The 22,396-nt window shown below is 33.2% G+C and overlaps 1 protein-coding gene and 1 pseudogene across 1 annotated transcript; both read right to left on the minus strand.

The window, feature by feature from the left end:
* Positions 1 to 398: 398 nt before the first annotated feature.
* LOC120149797 (mitotic checkpoint protein BUB3.2-like) lies at positions 399 to 3,155 on the minus strand. The gene is made up of 9 exons (XM_039162503.1): positions 2,920 to 3,155; positions 2,709 to 2,839; positions 2,515 to 2,597; positions 1,933 to 2,199; positions 1,742 to 1,817; positions 1,512 to 1,592; positions 1,015 to 1,093; positions 827 to 927; positions 399 to 725 (listed from the first exon to the last, which is right to left on the minus strand). Exons 1-9 carry the CDS (start codon positions 3,040 to 3,042, stop codon positions 638 to 640), a joined length of 1,029 nt encoding a protein of 342 aa, XP_039018434.1. The 5' UTR covers positions 3,043 to 3,155; the 3' UTR covers positions 399 to 637.
* A 1,541-nt stretch (positions 3,156 to 4,696) lies between these two features.
* LOC120149796 lies at positions 4,697 to 8,768 on the minus strand (annotated as a pseudogene).
* Between the last annotated feature and the right edge of the window lie 13,628 nt (positions 8,769 to 22,396).

Consider the following 22,396-nt stretch of genomic DNA (forward strand, 5'->3'; position numbering starts at 1 on the left):
CAGTAATGTAACATTCCCAGTAATGTGTTAGGTAATGTTACATTCCGGTAATCCTATTCCCATTGGTAATCTTATATTCCGTGAACCAAACGCACTCTTAATGATTAAAAGAATTATTGTTCTTCCTTTAAGTCTTATTTTCAAGTAGTTGTGTCTATGGGTGTGTGCATTGTTAATGACTAAAAAAATACTTCAACACAAATCAACAAGTAATATATTTCAGCTTTATTTTGAAAATTTAATATCAATTACTTAGAAAAGAGATTGCACGGATACTGATTTGGAAAAAAAATGTATGGTACAAATCAACAAGTAATATATTTCAACACAAAGTGGCTATCCAAAGAAATCGGGAATAAAATCCTGTGCACTTGGAAGCTATTTCTAATATTGCATGCTTAACTTGTACCACTCATTCACTCTTCTCTTATCACTCCAGTTTGGAACGATTTGTTTTTAAGCATTATGATTTTCTTTCATACGAATAACACTCGAAATGGATTTTCTTTCCATATTACTACTTTTCCTCTCAACCAAACACACCCTAAAGCACTCTAAGTTTAGAACATCCACTGAAGACTTTTTAACATATTACATGTCTCAAATTACCATAAATTATAAAAAGATCCTTACTCGGCTATGCTGGAGGGTTAGGGTACACTTTTGGTTTCGGCTTGACTTCAATTTCATTTACACTTCGTACAAAGATGGCATCCGGTTCATGTCTGCACACAAGAAACGGATCAGAATTATAAGTCGATATGTCTGATATACATGGTTTACTTTGAGGTTTTTGAGTTCACTTGAGACATTGTAGGAGTCTTACGGTTTATCCCCCTCTTCGAATGTGTAACTTGATGCCACAGCCAACAATCGTCCATCTCTACTGAATGAAAGAGCTGCAATGCTTGTTGGGTACTTTGAATACTGCATAAGATAATTTGATAGTAATGGTATATTATCTGCTTTTTTTTGCACTGTAAAATAAAAGTGCAGTTCAATCCAGTAACTAACCTGATACAGCCTCTTCTTATTGTTTCCATCCCACACATTAACGAAACCATCACATCCTCCGGTTGCAAATGTACCATAGCTGCAGGTTGAAATTCAAAGCAGATATTAATTATTTGCAAGCTACCAGAAAGAATCTATTGAGCCTAACTGAAAAGCATTACCAAAAAAATGTGTAACCTCATGTCTTAAATGCTAAAATGTAGGATATTACTAGCAACACAGATTTTGCAATTTATTTATTTCTCGGCGGTATACAAATCAAATAAGAGAGAAAAATACCAATGTATCTTGCAGACTCCCAATTTCCCATCACTACGTGTGCATCTAGTTTTCATTACTAATTGTCATCTCTACATATCAGCTACTCGTACAAACGCCAAAATACTCAAGGCAATATGCCTTCATTATAATTAAGGACAATGCCTACATGCTACATCATAAAGGTAATATGCTATCTTAGCATGTATAAGAAGTTAAAGACTTGTACATAAACTTACACGGGATGGAATGCAATGGCATTTACTGGATATACAATGTCCCGGCCAGCCTCAGATTTCCGATGGCACTTAAAGGCATATCTACAGATTATCCAGAATAGCCATTAATTGATGCAAAAGAAAATGAAAAAACAGGTAGGATCAGCTGAAGAACAGTTCGAAAGTTTAAGTTATACACATAGGCAGCATAACCTCAAGGTATACTGCTAAAGGAAAAGAATGATACATACTTTTTGGCTTGACTGGCCTCTGAAAGATCAAAGAACTCCATTGCCACCCGACCTTCAACTGAACTAAGAGCATATCCTACATAAACTTGTCTAATGAGAATAAATTTTACCAAGTAGAATGAATGGATCAAACCTCTAAAAATCTAACCATTCATCTAAATATTATTACTTTTAGAGGTTATGACTAGTACCTGTTCCGTTTGGATAACATATCACACACCTAGTTTGATATTTCAATGAAGATTCCCTTCGTTGCTCAGGCTGCGACATATTTCGCAAATCATAAACATTTACATGCCTTCCTGCAGTTGCCACAACTAAGCGATTTCCAACTAGAGATAATGAGTAAACTCGCTCAGGCTGTGGGTACGTGCCAACAAGAGTTTTCTCCTGGCCACTTGCTCCTCTTGGGTCCCAACATTTCAAGGTCTTGTCCCAACTGCCTGTGATAACTTGTCCTGTAACAGACAGAATGAAACATTAAGAAACCAGATATCTTCTTAAATAAAACAAAATGCTCCCAATACCATTTTCCAAGATAATCCATAGCACTGGCATGACACTATTCTAACCGTCAAAACGTTTTTATTCATAAACAATGAGATTGATGTTAAATTTGTGGCTAAAAATCATTGAATTATGATTCAGCTAGAGTCAATGCTTCCAGAAACATTCAGGAAACAATGTTGAACTTTGGTAAAAACACTTGAAATCCGCACTAAATGAAACCCAAGGAATTAAATGAGAGAAGAAGATTTGTTATTTCAACCAACCTGCTGCATAAGAGTACTCTATACAACGCACAGGAGCATCATGTCTACCTAAAATATCCTCCTTTCCATGGCTGAACACTATCCTGCAAAGCTAAGAGCTCAATTTTAAGCTTGATTCCAAAATTCATTTTACTAAACATTCTCGAGAACCAAACAGAAAAAACAAAGGCAATTCCAAAGTTTAATTAACTAACCTCCTAACGGTATTATCAGCACTGGCACTAAACCCAGAGGAATCATCATGGAAGCAACAATCGAGCACGGGCCCACCGTGCATGAACTCTCCTCGCAATGAGTCGGCGCTTGCATCATACAATCTCACAGTCTATTATAGAAGAAATATCTGTCAGTTGGAAATTAAAGAAAACTTGAAAGTTTTAAAGGTAATTGATGGTGAGGGAGCACCTTATCCCATGAGGAGACGAGTAGGTGATCGCTGTGGTTGGAGAATCGAAGGTTCGAGATCCCTTCCGTCGGAGGGTTGGAGAGCTCGCGTCCCGGTGCCGGAGGCGGGTGTACAGGTGTCATTGCTTGATTGGGCCGTTGGAGAGATGAAGGGACTGACGAGTGAGAGATTTTAGGGTTTTCAGAGTGTAGAGTGTGAAAGCGAGAGGGAATGAGATTTGAAAATAAACAAGAAATAAAATATTTGTATATTTCTTCTTCTTCTTTTTAAAGATTGAGACAGTGCTTTCTAAACCCAAAAAAGCCCACTTGTTTGCCATGTAATTACACCAATGCCATTTTATTCCCCAAAACTGAAGGACCAATGAAATAATTTCAGTTAAACAAGTATTTGATAAAATAATTAAATAATATTTTTGATTTAAATTGAGCCTAAAAAATAAAATAACAACTTCTTTAAATATAATATAAAATTTTAGGCAAAATACCAAATAATCTCCCAATTATAAGATAATGTTTTGTTTAATCCCCAACTATCATAAGTTACAAAATGATCTTTTCAACTATAGAATGTTATTTTGTTGAGTCCATATTAAAAGTACAAAATGGTTACCCCTATTCATATGTTCTAAATTTGTTATTTTCCGTTAAAAAAGTTACCACAAAAGTTAGACTATTAAAAGTTACAAAATAGTCACACAGTCAAAAGATTAATATCCAATTCAGACTGTTATCAATTTTGTAACAGAAAATGACGAATTTGAAACATATAAATAATCAGATGATCATTTTATAACTTTTAGTAATCCGGTTTTCGTTTTAACCAACCATAGCCCCATGCCAAAGGATTTTTGTATGGAAGATGCAACTATCACAAGCTCGTTTCTCGTCGAAGCTGCTCTCTCCGGTAAGCTTCTGGAAATCAAGAGGGAAACCAACAGATTGTAGATAAAAGAGTAACAGCGTATAAGAGAATTTTGAAGAAGGTCAGGATATGAGTATAAAGAAAAATGCATTGTTCCTTTGGTAGGGATTATCTTTATGCTGAATGCTCTGTTCATAATTCAATGGTACAAAAGAACCAGAGAAATTAGAGGTCAAAGAAGAATCAAAACGTCTCGGTCGCAAAGGCTAAAGCCGGACTAATTGAGACGAGCATGCAAATGCTTCTCAAGAGTTAAAAGGGCAAACCAAGTGCCTCCTCGAGAGCAGTCGTTGATCCCCGAAGCCTTTATGCAAGGATAACTATACATAATATCTTGAAGCTGTATATCAAGAGATTGTGGTGAAGCATGGATTAAAATGAATGTAAATGTAAAACCTATTATTAATCATTCTTTCTTATTCACTTTGCAGAAAAGAAGGGAAAGGATTAATGACTCAATTCTTCAGAATCTTGTCCCCAATGGAACAAAGGTAAACTACTCAACAATATGTTAATAGAAAGCTTGAAACCAAAAACACCAACGGTGTGTGCAAATCTCGAGGTTTCAATAGTCAAAAGAAAACAATGCTCGCCTTTCATGTTTCAACTCTCCTTAAGTTCAAGATAAAATACAATAAAGAAACAAAAAAACTCAGTTAAATGGCATGAATGCAGTACACAACTTGCCACAAATTATGAGACATCCTGGGGATTTAGAATTTGTAAATCAATTTCTTAGACGTCACAGTTGAGTAGTACATTTGTATCCCTTATGGTTTTAAGCTATCAAGGAACAAAGACCAGCTTCTAATCTGAATCTCTTTATTGTCCGACGTATTTTACATACCAATAACATCCATGCTTGAAATCCAAATGAATCAAGGGTATAAAAACAACCGCATCGACCACCCTCCCTTGGAAAATATTCAAGTTTCTTGTTCATGCACGATCTTCACTTACGTGGTTTGGAACTTCGCTTTGACTATCCAGAGGCATGTATTGTGCCATTATAGCTCGGATTTCAGAGTCCATGTATGACTGCAAAAGTAACAAAACAAGTAAAACATTACAAGAAGAAACACAACATATTCAAGCCAAGCCTCCCTACCAAAAGGATTCAATGCAGTCCAAAGGTCAAAACCCTATATAGGTTTATTTTATAATACAATGCACTGACTTACCCTTAGTCTATATTTGTAAACAAGATATGCACCACCACCAGCCATAGCCAAGCCGATTAAAATGATCCAAACAGCAGCCCATGCTGATCTTACTTCAGTACCAGTCTTACCTGTGATAGAAAAAGGACTCGACATCAAAACACTAGATGTATATTATAGACTCGAAAGAAAATAGGTTCTGAGTAAATCCTAGGTCCACCAACTCACTTATGCAGGTATCATGGTCCCTCATATACAAAAGATCACCGCTGCAAGTACACTCGTAACTTCCCCATGTATTTTGCAGCTACATTCAGGGCACTGGCAGGCTTTCTTCTCTTTGCATTCATCAACATCTGCAAGATGACAAATGGAAGAAATATTAATCTCCGTTTGCTTGAATTTGAATGTATAAGTTTGAGTTCCTAATAAGATCTCGAAACATAATATTTAATCGTTCGGGAATTCACCTTCACAACTTTTGACACCATCACCTTTAAACCCTGAAGGACACTGGCATTTAGCATCTCCAATATCCTGTTCAAAGCATCCTTTAGAATTTGAATTATTTTCAAAAGGACAGGAAAGAACATAATAGGAGGAGCTTAGAAATTAACCAAACAAGCAGAGTATGAATGTCCATCCTGCGATTTATGCCAACAACCTCCGTTGTTAATATTGCATCTTCCAGGCCCACTAGCTGAATGGCAAAAAGAAAATAGCATGTTAGATAATATCAAGCAGAGATAAGATTGATTGAAGACAAAAGCAGGTAAAAAGCCCCTTTTCAATGAACTTGTCTTGCCTCTACGAGACATATGCAAACATTCATGAAGGGGCTTCAAACCGAGACACAAGTACAAACAACAAATCCAGTTTGTCACAATATGGAGTTATCAACAATGAATCTCAATCCTCACCTTCACAGTGAGTATAACCATCTCCTTTGAATTGCACAGCATCAACCAAGGGACATTCACAGACCCTACCTCTAAAAGTATCCTGGGCATATCAACATATAGTAAGAGTTAATGCTGTCATAAGCAAGTAGAGAACCTCCATCGACAAAGTTTTAATTCATACCTTGCAAGCTGTGAGATTGGCTGCTTTATCTTGCCAACAACCACCGTTGTTATCCAAGCATTCATTCGTCTCCACATCTGAAAAAGAACCCACCATAACTCTTGTTTCAAATAACCAGATGTAAGTTGAACCACTAGATTTTGTCACATCTTCCCAGAGCAGGCTCTGGAATTCTATGAGACTAGCCCTTGCCCCTCAGTAATTTGTCACTCAATTTTCATTTCGAAGCTGAAGGCTACATTCTATGCCCCCCCCTTTTTAGAGGCAACTGACAAACATATTTCACTTGCAAGAAAATATAGGAAAAACGTACCACCGCCCAAACAAACAGAAGGTTCAGTAGTCTCTTCAAAACCAGAACAGATGGCCTTTAGAACAGCACCTTTGGCCAGCTTCCCTGTACACAGATATGTAAGAAGGAAAGCACCAAAAATGTATCTTTGAAATATGCGTGAATACAAACCTCTATATTGTCGATTGTTGACAACAAGAGTCGGCAATATGGTAACATCACCCCTGGATCCTTTCCCTACCTACAGAAAATGTTTACTTCTATTAAACAGACTTCCCATGGTTAAGAGCTCCAGAAAGGTCAAGGATGACAAGAAATACATAAAAAATAAAGTATAAAAACATGAATATCTAAGCATAAGAGACTTACTTGAGCATCTTGTTCTTCTTTCAGAACAGGATTATCGGCATCAACATTAGGGTCTCCCATACAGTTTTCAATCTTTTTACTATCAAGCCCTGAACAGATTGTATGAGAATGTCATGAATCAGTCATAACTAATTTCAAGTAATACTTTGTTTCTTGAAGGTGCTATTAGAAGAAGTTATAAGTGAAATATAGGATCCTTTCAATCAACTATATACCAAGAGATCTGATAACTTCATCAGCACATTCCTTGTTATATTTTTTCTCCTTCATGGGGCATCTTATTTGAAAATCCGTCACATAGTCCCACCACAACCAAGCCTTATTGGACTCATTTGCCACTCTGAAAACACATAGCTGCCTTAAGTTTTCAATCACAACGTCTTTCCCATCATAACCTGAGCTAAAATCTTGTTCAGGATCAGGTGCACAATATCTTCCATGGTTGATGCATTGAGATTTGCACTGTTTGCTTATGGTGAAAGCCTGAGGGCAGTACCACGTTATATAATGAGGTGTGAATTGAGTATAGCCACCTTTCTCGAGTATCTGAGCGGCACCCTTGAAATCCTTCAAAAATTCCATCAGCATATCACATTTAACTCCACATTCGTCATTGCTGTTGGACCATAACTCATACTCCACACGATCATCAGGGTGCGGAACAGACTCGCGCCAGTCGAGATTAACATTGACCATATCCCCACCACTGGCTGCTTTCTTTAGAGCTTCACCGAAAGTTTTCTGAATAAGGGCAGACGGAATCGTTATATTTTCAATGTATCTGGCAGATGCACTATCCTTTTCAGGAGTGTCCATGGTTATTAAAGGTTCTTCAATATCATCTGCAACAAGCACAGCAGAAGCACCAGCCTTCTGCACATTCCAGACCTTTAAAGAAAAGAAGCAATCTGGGAAAATAATAAGAATATGAGGACATTAAACACTGAAGTGCATCAAAATATCATGAAATAAAGAAAGTTAATTGTTACTTTGAAAGACCATAGCTTAAGTTGTAAAGTTCGGGGACAATAAACAAATTTTACAACATTAATTGATTTGCTTAACACCATACGAGCAACTAATATATGTGCATAGGCAACGGTAAACTGACACATGCTCTTGAACATACACTAAATTATCTCACATCATGGTAGATAATTATCTATTAAAGCCTCCGCCATGATGCGCTTATATCATCGGCCATCGCCATGAACCGGGGTCACTTGAAAGTGAATTCTATATTCATACATCTATTAGAAAATGTATTAGTTCAATATACTCCGGTATCTATTCAAGCCGCTTATTACAAAAGAGCAAATATATGCATGCCATTCCAAATCAAACGAAGGGTAACCTCCATTATTAATCATAATGCCAATCAAAAGTAAACTATATACTCTCGAACACTTATGTGGAAACTTTTAAAGATGATCCCTTTGAAATTAGGGGGGGAAGAGCTAAAAAGTCAACCCCAAATTTCAGAAAACAACTAGCATAGAAAGAGAATATATATATAATTTGAATCCTACAAAATTAAATCACATAGTACTTTTGTTTAAAAAAATGCAAATTTAGGAAAAGGGTACCTCCACGATCGACCAAAACAAAAGTAGGAAGGGCACCAGGCTTGGATTGAAAGGAAATCCCGAACTCATCGAAAGCCTTGCAAGCCTTTTGGTTATCCTTAGGGTAAACCACGGTACCAGCCATGCTTCCCCCATATTGAGGTATCCCGAAGTTCCCAATCGCACTGCCGTAGGTTCCCTTTATCTTCTCCGGTGAAGTCAACCTCAAGCTGTTCTTTTCAACCACAAATCTAGCTCCGCAGCTCCCAATAGCAGATAACAATACAAGACTTAGAACAAAATCATGTAATAATCTTCTTAGCTTCATCTCTTCCTTCCCTTGTGGTTTCTGGACACTTTGAGGGGCTTATGGGTATCTATTTAAGGAGAGAGTCGAAAACTCGAAGATCGTGTAAGAAAAACATGGAAAAAGAAGAGACTTGGGGCAGCTCTGTTTTTTTTTTCTTTTTAATATTAGTAACGGGGAATAGGAAAATATGGTAAAGAAATGGAAACAGACCGTTTTTTTTCATAAATATCGCTATTAAAAAATAATTTTTAAATGATATATATATATATATATATTGATCCATTAAAGTTTGGTTCTCCTAATTCACAACATATTTAGACTCAATTTAAATTTAATCTTACAGCTTGAGATCTGATTTGAATGATTTAACTCTTATCGAGGACATGACCTCTGATAGGAAAGTATGAAGACTTAAGACCAGGGTAGCCGAGTAGTGATGGTCACACCAATAGGGTGTATCATCTCTGTCTTCTTTTAATACCTTTGTAGTAATTTACACGACTTTTACTTTTTATATGTTTCTGTCATTGAATTTTAAGAAGGCTTAGAACTAGGGTAGCGGAGTAATGTTGCCTTAATTTAGGTTTTAACACATTAGACTTTATTTCCTTCTCGTAGCTAACTATCATTGACTTCTGTGTATCATTTCTCTTCAGGTTTCCTCTTTTTAATTTTAGTCGAGTCTTACTTTTCTGTCTATATGCATAGATTTTTACGCAGCGATTTATTTACAGGGATTTCTTCCCACTACAGACGTGCATATGAAGACTGTTCAACTATGTATTTATTTATTTAATTATACATGCATTGTATTTTATCTTTATTTTTATTTTTTGACTACCGGAGGTCTTCCACGAAAGATGCTCTCAACCTGGCGTTGGGGACATCCTACTACACTACCTCCCCCTTACCCCATTGCATATGGGAATATGGATTTTTTGTTGTTGTTGTTGTTGTTGTTAAATTTAGTCTTACAAGTCCAAATTCCTGAATCTCAACCACTTGTGCCAACACTTGTTGGTTTTATATGTGTTTAATTACAATTATAATTATATTTATTTCTAATTAATTTTTGAAATGATATCTGTTTCTAAACTATGTCAAAGCATGCTTCATGCACGAAATATTCTAGATCATTTTTACATCCTCAATAAAGATTACATTTTTTTCACCTTTTGAAAAACTACGAAAAGTGAAACAACAGTTTTTGAAAATGTTTGCTATGTATTTATATCTTATCATTTACGTGGTAAAATGGATAAAAAATTATTATGTGTATTTTGTAAGGTACGACAGTCAGATAAAAGGTTGAGATGTTGTGATTCTACAACTATAAAATGCAAAATGTCTCGCAATGCGGTGTTTGAGGAAGTATCTTCATGGTGGTCCTAAGAAAAATAGTTATTGTTAGACTCAGATATTCTCAGAAGAGATTTATAATCTTCCAAAGTTCAATTAAGTTTAGATGAAACTAAAATTATTGATGATGATGGAGAAGAATGTGTAACTCAAAGTCCATGACAAATCGGTGTTCACTAACAACAGATCGAAGATAGTGAGCCTAATGAAATAAAAGAACCAATACCACTTAAAAGATCAACAATGATAAAAAAAAGTCAAATCTAAAATACGTTAGTGCTACCATAGTAGAGATATATGATGCAAAAGACCAAGATTTTTTAAAGAAGCTTTTCAGAAGAGATAATGGATTGAAATAATGAGAGATGAGATTGATGCATTAGATCGGAACCAGACTTGGTAGCCAAGAGATGTGAAATCTATTTATGGTAAATCGATATACAAGATAAAATGTCGTACATATGGATCGATTGAAAGACATAAAGTTCAATTGGTAGCTCGAGGATTCTCTCAACAATATGGACTAAACTATGATGAAACATTTAGTCCATTGGAAAATCTTACAGCTGTCTGAGTCCTACGAACACTAACAACTAGTAATAATTGAAATTCATGGCAAATGGATGTGAAGAATGCATTTTTGTATGGGGAGCTAGATCATGAGATTTATATGGACCATCCGATGGATTTTTGAGGTCAAGATCATCATGATTATGTTTGCAAGCTTCAAAATGCGTTTTATGGATTGAAGCAAGCACCCAAGGCCTGTTATGAGAAAATAGTTGAATTTCTAACTTACAGTGGTTATTATGTGGCTCTTTAGATTCTAGTTTGATTGTGAAAGTAGATAATGAAAATTTTGTTGTTGTGCTAGTATATGTGGATGATTTAATCATCATTGGATATTATAAAGAATAAATTCTTCAAATTAGGGAGAACTTATCAGTTCGCTTCCAAATAAAATAACTTGGACAAGTTAAACATTTTCTTGGTCTAGAGGTTGATCACACTAAGGAAGGAATTTTTCTCCATCAAAAAAAGTATTCCAATGATTTAGTGAAAAAGTTCAGAATGCTCAATTACAAGATAATTTTTATGTCGATAGAACCAAATTCTAAAAACTGTGCTAATAAAAAGAAAATTTTAGAGAATGTTACAATGTACCGATAATAGTTGGTAGTCTTATCTATTTAACTTTAACAATACCAAATATTTCTTTTACAATTGACATTTTGAGTTGCTACATGCAAAATCCAACGAAACCTCATTTGAAAACAATTCGACAACTTTTGAGATACGAGAAGAGTATGATTGATCAAGGTATTTAGTACAAAAATATGGATATTGCAAGGTAGTTGCCTATTGTGATGCTGACTATGTAAGTGACCAAGATACTCGATGCTCGACTATAGGCTATGTGTTTTTACTTGGATCTGGAGCAATTCCCTGATGGAGCAAATGGCAACCTACACTATCTTTGTCAACTATTGAAGCAGAGTATCGTGCAATGACAATGGCAGCTCAATAGAGCACTTGACTTTTGCAATTGTTGAAGGATTTATATTAGCAAGTGGAGTTTCCAATCACCATGTATTGTGACAACTTGTTAGCCATACATTTAACAGAGAATCCGATTTTTCATGCAATAACTAAATATGTGGAGGTGTACTACCACTTTATTAGAGAAAATTTTTGCAAGAAAACTTCTGTCATCAACTCGATATAAAAGTTGGTGTTAAGGGGGAGTATTGAAATATCAATACCAACGTATACATATTTAATTTAGTTTATGTTTTAGTTCAATTAATATTAAGTAAGTTTAATTTATAAGCTTCAGTTGTTTTGAAAATTTTGTATTTTAAGTATTTATATAAGAAAGCTTTATATTAGCTTTCTAAAACACATTTTAATAAATCAAGTATTATCTTTCATTTATTTATTTCTTTCTCTAATTGTTTTGAGCCTTTATTTGACATGTGGGGTGTTCAACACTATCAATTGCTAACTTTCTCTCTTTTTGTTTTATTGTTCTAACATATTGGCTCACATTAAAGAAATATAATAATCATAGGTTTAATTTTAGGTTTGTGTGTTGTGGTCTATACGAAGATATCAATATTATCTCTCAATGCTCTTATCAAAGCTCTCCACTTGACTCTTAGAAGGTTCATTGTCAGTATATTATTTTCTTTATCTCTCTAAAATAGAGAGAAATTAATAGTTAGTTCTATAGATTCAATTTTCCTCATATTGAAATATTGTCTCACATCAAGACGTTCTAGATTCATAATTGTTGTTGATTATATATATAATATTGTAAATAAATATAATTAATTTTATTTGAATTTTAAATTAATTCAAATTCAATGGTTGAGGTTATGGGAGGAGTTAAGATTTTTTGCTGATTTTCTCTTTATATTTTACTTAAATACCCTTAATTTTTAACTATAAAAGGAGGCAATCTCCTTCATTTTCAACTCACTCATCTCTTCATTCTCCTCTCTTCTTTTATATTTCTCTCTTTATGAGCATAATGAAGTTTTTCCTTTTCGGTGACCTTTGATATTTTTTATTCTGGTAGTATTTACTCCAGATAAAATATTTTCCTTTCCTCCAAAAAGAGCAACACTATTCAGAGTTCCACTTCCTTATTTCGGGTGTACGAAATTCGGAAGATTGTGTTAACCTTGGGGGCAACGTCTATTTTAGGGATTACATCAGTCCATACAAAATTGCTTCTAAGGTAGTGACTACACAACATAGTAAAATTACTTGGTCTTTATTTATTTTTTCAGTCAGTACTAATCTTTCATTTTGTAGTAAGTTATATTTCCAACAATTTAGAAGCAAATTTCACTTACTGCAAAGCATGACTTTCACAAACTTGATTGAGAATCCAAATGAGGTGATTGTTGCTATTGTAACACCCCCAACCCGTATCCGACCCGGATCCGAGTCCGAAGTGTCACATCGACTTTTCAAACTCTGACTCTTGACAAAATTCAAAGAAAATTTAAAACTTCTATTAAAATAAAAGCGGTTTATTTTCATAAATATACCAAAATAACCAAAATCGATCAGAGCATATTCAACTCAATCACTTAGTACATGCCAACTGTATTCCAATTAACCAACACATTTAAATCATCTATTTTCTGATCTAAAATTTTGGTAAGAGATATACTAACCTGTCTCGCTCTTCATCGCTTCTCTTCTCGCTTCTGTAACCTACGTGTGAAACCATCACACGCTAAGTCTATGACTTAGTGAGGCACTAAACTTATAAAGGAAATGCTAAATGCTTAAACATGTATGAACATATCGTCTTATCATGCCACATCAAAACAATATAACATTATATATAACATACTATACATATACATATTATGCATTATTTTAAATCTCCAATCTTATTTCACTATCAATATTCTTATAATTTATATCTTATAATTTTATCCTCTTATATCTATTCTTTTACTCAACATATTATTCAATTAACCAAGCAATACAAACATCATATAAATCATATACTCTACCAATACCTCCTCATGTCCTTGCTATAGAATTTATTATATCACAATATATATATTTGTTATTATCTCTTGATTAGCCCATGTACATATGTGAGAACTACTGATATGTGAGTCTCTAGAGGTTGTGCACTAATGCTGTCACCACAGCTCGTATAAATGCACCGAAGTGCTACGTAGAATTGCACCGAAGTGCCGCGTAGAATTGCACCGAATTGCCATATAAAATGTCCCTAAGGACCACATAGAAAATTCCTTAAGAATCATATACCTATACAAAGGATCAAGTATGTGTCTCAAAAGACATCACAAATGTTCTAAAGAATACGTATATGTCCCGAAGGACCGCGTAGACCCTCGACTCTTGGCATGCCAACTATACCCATAGCTCTCAAGACACATAACATGGGCATTTTCTTTTATACTTATCATTTCACACATTCATAACACTTATCTCTTATCGCATGTCTGATCTCTTATAATCATGTAATCACATAGCTCATGTCATTTCTTGTGAAATCATACATATCATGTAAGTTCACACAAATCACTTCCATGTAATTCACATGATTTATTATCTCGTAGCTCATATCACATTTTCATACAATTCCACAAATCATTGTCATATATGGATATCACATTTGTACTTAATCACATAGATAATGTTATATAGCACTAAAATCTCACAATTCTGATTTTGTAGCTTATATATTATTCTTATATCTTTTTATAGACATATAAACACCTAGATCATAATTCCCTAATTTATTGTACATAATCATATCACCATTTATATTCATAATACCTAGCTCATATTTTGTTCTCTTATGCTTACATAGATCCTATAACATGTATTGTAGCATACTAACATATATCACTTAAATAAATTCATTTACATATAAATTTATTATATTCTCTTAATTCTAGTTTACATTACTCTTATAACCTTTTCCTATGACTTTATAGATCTTTACCATGAAATTTCTATATCATAGCTCATCTAAGCACATTAATCTTTCTCATACAGCTTATCTCTCATATGATTATCTTTATTTATGTACAGATCTTCTAATTGATATCCTATTTTCATATTGTCCTATAAATCAATGCTAGTTAGTTTATCTCACTTTTTATTGAATACTATAAATAAATTATCATAGTTTCCATAAACTTGACTCGTATAATTTATATTTTGCTATTATACCTTCATCTAAACATATATTTACATGTTCATAATCACTTAACTTAATTTCTTTCTACGGTTATCACATACATCATTTACTATTATACATGATTCGTGCCCTTATAAGTTATTTCACATATTCACACAGCTCATAAGGTTCACATATAATTACCTATTTTGTTCCCATATAACCCATATCATATAAATTTACACCTCATAACATATAATATGAACAAAGCATATACACATAATACAAACTTAATCATGCTTCTATTCATGCAAACATAAATATTGGAAACATACTTATCACAAGTCTAATTTCCATATAATAATATGCACAATCTAATGATATGTACTCACCTTGGCCTCACTAAGTTCCAATCCACTTTTATGATTCCTCTCTTTCGATCGAATCTTAAATTGATAATCGTTCTGGAACTTATTCATGTTCGATATCTACATAATTATACATTTTCAAGACAATTATTAGATACCTATATCTTGTAATTAGATACTAACAACTTAAACGAACTTAATAAACCAATATTCATTTCTTCCTTTAGGGGGGAATCGGTTCCCTCCTGTGGGGGTATTGGTTCCCCCTTGACATTCTGTAAATTCTGGTTCGTTTGAGGGGGTATCGGTTCCCCTTGAATGGGTACCGATTCCCCTTGCCCAGAAATCACATTTTGAGCTCGAAAATCACTTCATTTTCAGCTCAACACTTCATACTTCACTCCCTTTAATATTCCTAACTTTCATACACATACTTAAACCAATAAATTTTCATTCAATATCTCTTCAACTTAAAAATTCACTCTTCCACATAGCATTCAAGAATCATACCAATTTTTCCATGTTATCCAAAATTAATTATAACACTTATAACTTCTTACTCTTCCATATGACAAGTCAAATTCAACTTCAAAATCTATTAACTCCTTCTATTTCACTAATTCACTTAAAAACTCTTCATATTTAATCCTTCATAACTCATCCATTTTGAAGTTCAACCTACTTTAATCTTTAAATAATCTTTCTTAGCACCCCAAGAATCAAAACTAAGCTTAAAACTCAAGAATTAACCAACTGAAATTAAACTTACCTTTGCCATGGAGCTTACGGGAAGAGAGGAGGAATGAGATAACCCAAGCTCCAGATCTTTCTTTTCTTCTCACCCTTTCCACATTTTTATAACCTTAAAAGAAAGATAAAAATCTTTCTGGTCAAATGACTATTTTACCCTTTATTTCCTTTAATAATTACTAAATAACCTTCATCATATATTTTCAATAATCATTGAATTATTTCATTCTTATACTTTAGTCACCAAATTCTGAAACTTTTCAATTTAGTCACTAACCTGATATTGCGGATGTTACAAATCTCCCCTCTTTTTTAAGAAAATTCGTCCTCGAATTTTCACTGAACATCTTGATAAAACATATCTTCTAATGTTCTCATGTTGCTTCATTTACTTACTCTTTCTTGTCATCATCAGGAAACTTACTTTTCAATCCTTTAACTTTTCAATTACCTTTTTCCTTTATACATTCATATCATGTCACTTATCACTTAAACACCAATCAGTAACTTCAATCCATTTTCATCAATCAACATCATAAATCCATCTCTAACTACCTTATAATAATAACCAAATTCGTTTTCCATCATCATTTAACCAAGAACACGACCTTAAATCTTCTTTAAATATGATTCAACATACACTTTATAAAATCTTTTCACCTCACCAATCACTCTTTTCTCACTTGTATATCCAAAATTATCACATACACTTCCATATAACCTTTATTGTGTCTGATCCTTTAACTCAATCCCATTTCATTTCTTTATTCCATTCTTCCTTTATTTATTCCTTATACACAAATCATATATTTCCTTTCATGTTCACATACTCTTATCTTATCACCTATATTCATCGCTATATACCAATCTTCATTGCATCCTCATAACTTTGATAACCCATTTCTTATACAGAACTTTGTTCTTTATCATTTCTTATACTTGTATTTTCATTTCTTAAAATTCCATTCAAATACTTATCTCATTTTCTACATCATAGCTATCTGATCAGAATACCCAACTATATTCAGATTCACATCATAATTGATTAACTCAACTTTACCTTTTCTTCCAATCTTATAACTCTATCACTTTTACTCTGACAGTTAATCAATAACATCTGTCCAATCTAGAACACAAACCATAATTAACCAATCACATACATCCTTTCCAATTGAAATTATCTCAAAATTCGTTTACTTAACTTGTCAATTTCACCTCCATTCTCATACATCCTATAATTTCCGTTGTTCAACTAAATATTCTGACTTACTTTGTCTTATAAACTGATCATCGATATACCCATTCCTAAACTCTTCTTATCAATCCTCAGCTTTACTCAAATCTACAAATCCTTATTCCCTTTACTATACCATAGTACTATGATCCAAATATACAATTGTATCCAGATCCATTTCATATTTGGTTGTCTTATCCTGATAACATCTCAAAATATTAAATTTTATACCTTTTCCATCACATAATCTGGTTAGCCAACGCTAACTCTTTCCATCCAAAATGCAAACCCTTATTCTATCCACATTCTTGCTAATACACATTACTATTTCTTTATTTCAAACTCATCAACTCTGACTGTATATATCTTATACGCTTGTCACTGATGCACTTATTCTCGAACTCTCCACAAATTCTAACCACATCCTTAGATCTTTTAACGTCCTTATAGTGACACTTGCTCGCCATATTCTATCTTATTCACTTTATAACAAAACTTCTCTGTATCACTTTTTCGATTCGAAACATTGAGAACCTTTTATCATTATTCGAATATGATTTCAATTTCTGAAATCAACCTTTAATCTTATAAGACACTTTCTAAGGTTTCTGCTCTTCATCTTGCCTGGCCATGGTAGGTGAATTGCTATCACCATCAGATTTGTCAGCTATCGATTCACTTTGTCATTTCTTATAATCACATTTCTATTGTATTCTATTAAACTTATTCTATCAGCAAGACAACATATTCCTTAAAATTTCAGATCAATTTTTTTTTCTATTTTGTTGGCATGTATACATTATACGACACTCTAGACTCCGGTTTATGCCGAGAATCGACTAAACCGTAGCTCTGATGCCATTAAATGTAACACCCCTAACCCGTATCCGACCCAAATTCGAGTCCGAAGTGTCACATCGACTTTTCAAACACTGACTCTTGACAAAATTCAAAGAAAATTTAAAACTTCTATTAAAATAAAAGCGGTTTATTTTCATAAATAGAACAAAATAACCAAAATCGACCAGATCATATTCAACTCAATCACTTAGTACATGCCAACTATATTCCAATTAACCAAACACATTTAAATCATCTATTTTCTGATCTGAAATTTTGGTAAGAGATATGTTAACCTATTTCGCTCTTCATCGCTTATCTTCTCGCTTCTGTAACCTACGTGTGAAACCATCACACGCTAAGTCTATGACTTAGTGAGGCACTAAACTTATAAAGGAAATGCTTAAACATGTATGAACATATCGTCTTATCATGCCACATCAAAACAATATAACATTATATATAACATACTATACACATATACATATTATGCATTATTTTAAATCTCCAATCTTATTTCACTATCAATATGCTTATCATTTATATCTTATAATTTTATCCTCTTATATATATTCTTTTACTCAACATATTATTCAATTAACCAAGCAATACAAACATCATATAAATCATATACTCTACCAATACCTCCTCATGTCATTGCTATAGAATTTATCATATCACAATATATATATTTGTTATTATCTCTTGATTAGCCCATGTACATATGTGAGAACTACTGATATGTGAGTCTCTAGAGGCTGTGCACTAATCCTGTCACCACAGCTCATATAAATGCATCGAAGTGCCACGTAGAATTGCACCGAAGTGCTATATAAAATGTCCCTAAGGACCACGTAGAAAATTCCTTAAGAATCATATACCTATACAAAGGATCAAGTATGTGTCTCAAAAGACATCACAAATGTTCCAAAGAATACGTATATGTCCCGAAGGACCGCGAGACCCTCGACTCTTGGCATGCCAACTATACCCCTAGCTCTCAAGACACATAACATGGGCATTTTCTTTTATACTTATCATTTCACACATTCATAAAACTTATCTCTTATCGCATGTCTGATCTCTTATAATCATGTAATCACATAGCTCATGTCATTTCTTGTGAAATCACATACATCATTTATTATTATACATGATTCTTGCCCTTATAACTTATTTCACATATTCACACAGCTCATAAGGTTCACATATAATTACCTATTTTGTTCCCATATAACCCATACCATATAAATTTGCACCTCATAACACATAATATGAACAAAGCATATACACATAATACAAACTTAATCATGCTTCTATTCATGCAAACATAAAATATTGGAAACAGACTTATCACAAGTCTAATTTCCATATAATAATATGCACAATATAATGATATGTACTCACCTTGGCCTCACTAAGTTCCAATTCACTTTTATGATTCCTCTCTTTCGATCGAATCTTAAATTGATAATCATTCTGAAACTTGTTCATGTTTGATATCTACATAATTATACATTTTCAAGACAGTTATTAGATACCTACATCTTGTAATTCGATACTAACAACTTAAATGAACTTAATAAACCAATATTCATTTCTTCCTTTAGGGGGGGAATCGGTTCCCTCCTGTGGGGGTATTGGTTCCCCCTTGACATTCTGTAAATTCTGGTTCGTTTGAGGGGATATCTGTTCCCCTTGAATGGGTACCGATTCCCCTTGCCCAGAAATCACATTTTGAGCTCGAAAATCACTTCATTTTCAGCTCAACACTTCATACTTCACTCCCTTTAATATTCCTAACTTTCATACACATACTTAAACCAATAAATTTTCATTCAATATCTCTTCAACTTAAAAATTCACTCTTCCACATAGCATTCAAGAATCATACCAACTTTTCCATGTTATCCAAAATTAATTCTAACACTTATAACTTCTTACTCTTCCATATGACAAGTCAAATTCAACTTCAAAATCTATTAACTCCTTCTATTTCACTAATTCACTTAAAAACTCTTCATATTTAATCCTTCATAACTCATCCATTTTGAAGTTTCAACCTACTTTAATCTCTAAATAATCTTTCTTAGCACCCCAAGAATCAAAACTAAGCTTAAAACTCAAGAATTAACCAACTGAAATTAAACTTACCTTTGCCATGGAGCTTACGGGAAGAGAGGAGGAATGAGATAACCCAAGCTTCAGATCTTTATTTTCTTCTCACCCTTTCCATGTTTTTATAACCTTAAAAGAAAGATAAAAATCTTTCTGGTCAAATGACCATTTTACCCTTTATTTCCTTTAATAATTACTAAATAACCTTCATCATATATTTCCAATAATCATTGAATTATTTCATTCTTCTACTTTAGTCACCAAATTCTGAAACTTTTCAATTTAGTCACTAACCCGGTATTGTGGATGTTACAGCTATGGTCTTTGAGGTCAATTTGGTGGAGAATCACACTCAGTGGGTAGTAGACATTGGAGCTTCCAAACACTTTTGTGCTTAGAGAAATGTTCACCGAGTTTGAAGATGTAGATAAAGGTGAACAAGTCTACATGGGAAACTTCAACAGTTTAGAAATACTCGGTAAAGGAAAGATCTTACTTAAACTTACTTCTGGAAAAACTCTAGCTCTGCATAATGTTTTGTATGTTCATACACTACGTAGAAATCTTATTAGTAGTCTAGCATGTTTTGCTTCAATACATATTTATGTGGGGGGCTATTTGTTATTGAAACTGTGACTAATATTATGAATAAGACATCTACTTCTGCTTATACCGTTGAAATTTATGACATGTGGTATGCTATATTAGGTCATGTGAACCTTCAGTCTTTAAAAGGTTAAAATAAATGAACATGTTTCCTAATCTATATGAAACCAACTTTAATAAGTGTGAAATATGTGTCGAAGCAAAACATGCTAGACCTCTCTTCAAATTTGTTACTTCTAGACAAATTAAACTTTTAGAGTTGGTTCATACATATTTATCAGACTTTAAAAATATAGAAAGTAAAGGTGGAAAATCATTTTTATTGATGATTACTCTAGATTTTCTAAATTTTATTCTTTATGTCCAAAGATAAATCAGAAAAATTCTTTTTAGTGTATAAAACAGAAGTAAAAACCCAACTTGGTAAAAGAATTAGATATGATAAGGGAGGATAATATATGGTTAATCTTTTTAAAGAAATTTGTGAGAAATATGACATTATTCATGAGCTTTCTGCCCCTTACACTCCACAACAAAATGACATAGCTGAAAGAAAGAATAGAACTTTAAAAGATATGATGAACGTTCTTTTGCTTGGTTTTGGTTTATCTGATAATATGTGGGGGGAAGTCGTACTTTCTGCTAATCATATCCTTAATAGAGTGCCTCATAAAATATTAGATTGTACCCCATATGAATTGTAGAAAGGTTATGCTTCTAATTTGAATTATCTAAAAGATTTGGGTTGCCTAGCAAAAGTAGGGTTGCCTTCTTTTAAAAAGAACACTATTGGATCTAAAACGTTTGATGTTGTGTTTATTGGTTATGCTTTAAATAACGTTGCTTATATATTTATGCTTTTTCATGATTATTCGATATGTGAATCTAGAGATGCAATATTCTTTGGAAAAAAATTCCTCTTAAAAAGTACAATAATCATAACATGAAATTAGATTAGAATGTTTCTTCTTATAGGAAAACTTCTGGGTATGTTCAAAATGACGATGAACCTAGGAGAAGTAAAAGACAAAATGTAGCAACTAGTTTCAGACCTGACTTTTTTTTATCTCTTTCATAATTGATATTTAATATTTAGACTCAATTAGTGATTCTATAACTAATTCATTTTTAATAGATGAAGATCCAAAAACATATGATGAAGTTATTAGTTCTATTGATACTAATTTTTAGAGAGATGCTATTAAAGATGAATTAGAATCCATTTTATCTCATCATACTTGGGAGTTAGTAGACTTACCTAAAGGTTGTAAACCTATCAGTATTAAATGGGTCTTTATAAAGAAGTTTAGACCGGATGGATCTATACAAAGGTATAAGGCAAGACTAGTTGTAAAAGGTTTTTCCTAAAAGTTTGGGATTGACTTATTTTATACATATTCACATGTTACTAAAATCTCCACTATTCATGTTTTATTTGCTTTACCTTCAATTCACAACTTGTTGATACATCAAATAGATGTGAAACAAACTTTTTTTAATGTTGATTTGGATGAGGAGATTTACATGGAATAATCTCCAAGATTCATGGCACCTAGAAAGGAAAATAAAGTTTGCAGACTCAAAAAATCTTTATATAGTCTCAAACAAACTCCAAAACAATGGTATGAGAAATTTCATAAAACCATTCTCAGTTATGATTTTATAGTTAATGGTGTTGATGCATGTGTGTATTCTAAAATGTTTGGATTTGATTTTGTTATCATAAGTCTGTATGTAAACGACTTATTGATTTTCAATACACACATAAAAGTCATTAAAGAGACTAAAGATTTTTTACCCACTAAATTTGAAATGAC

The sequence above is a fragment of the Hibiscus syriacus genome, unplaced genomic scaffold, assembly GCF_006381635.1.
Source record: "Hibiscus syriacus cultivar Baekdansim isolate YM2019G1 unplaced genomic scaffold, ASM638163v2 tig00111008_pilon, whole genome shotgun sequence".
Lineage (NCBI taxonomy): Eukaryota > Viridiplantae > Streptophyta > Magnoliopsida > Malvales > Malvaceae > Hibiscus > Hibiscus syriacus.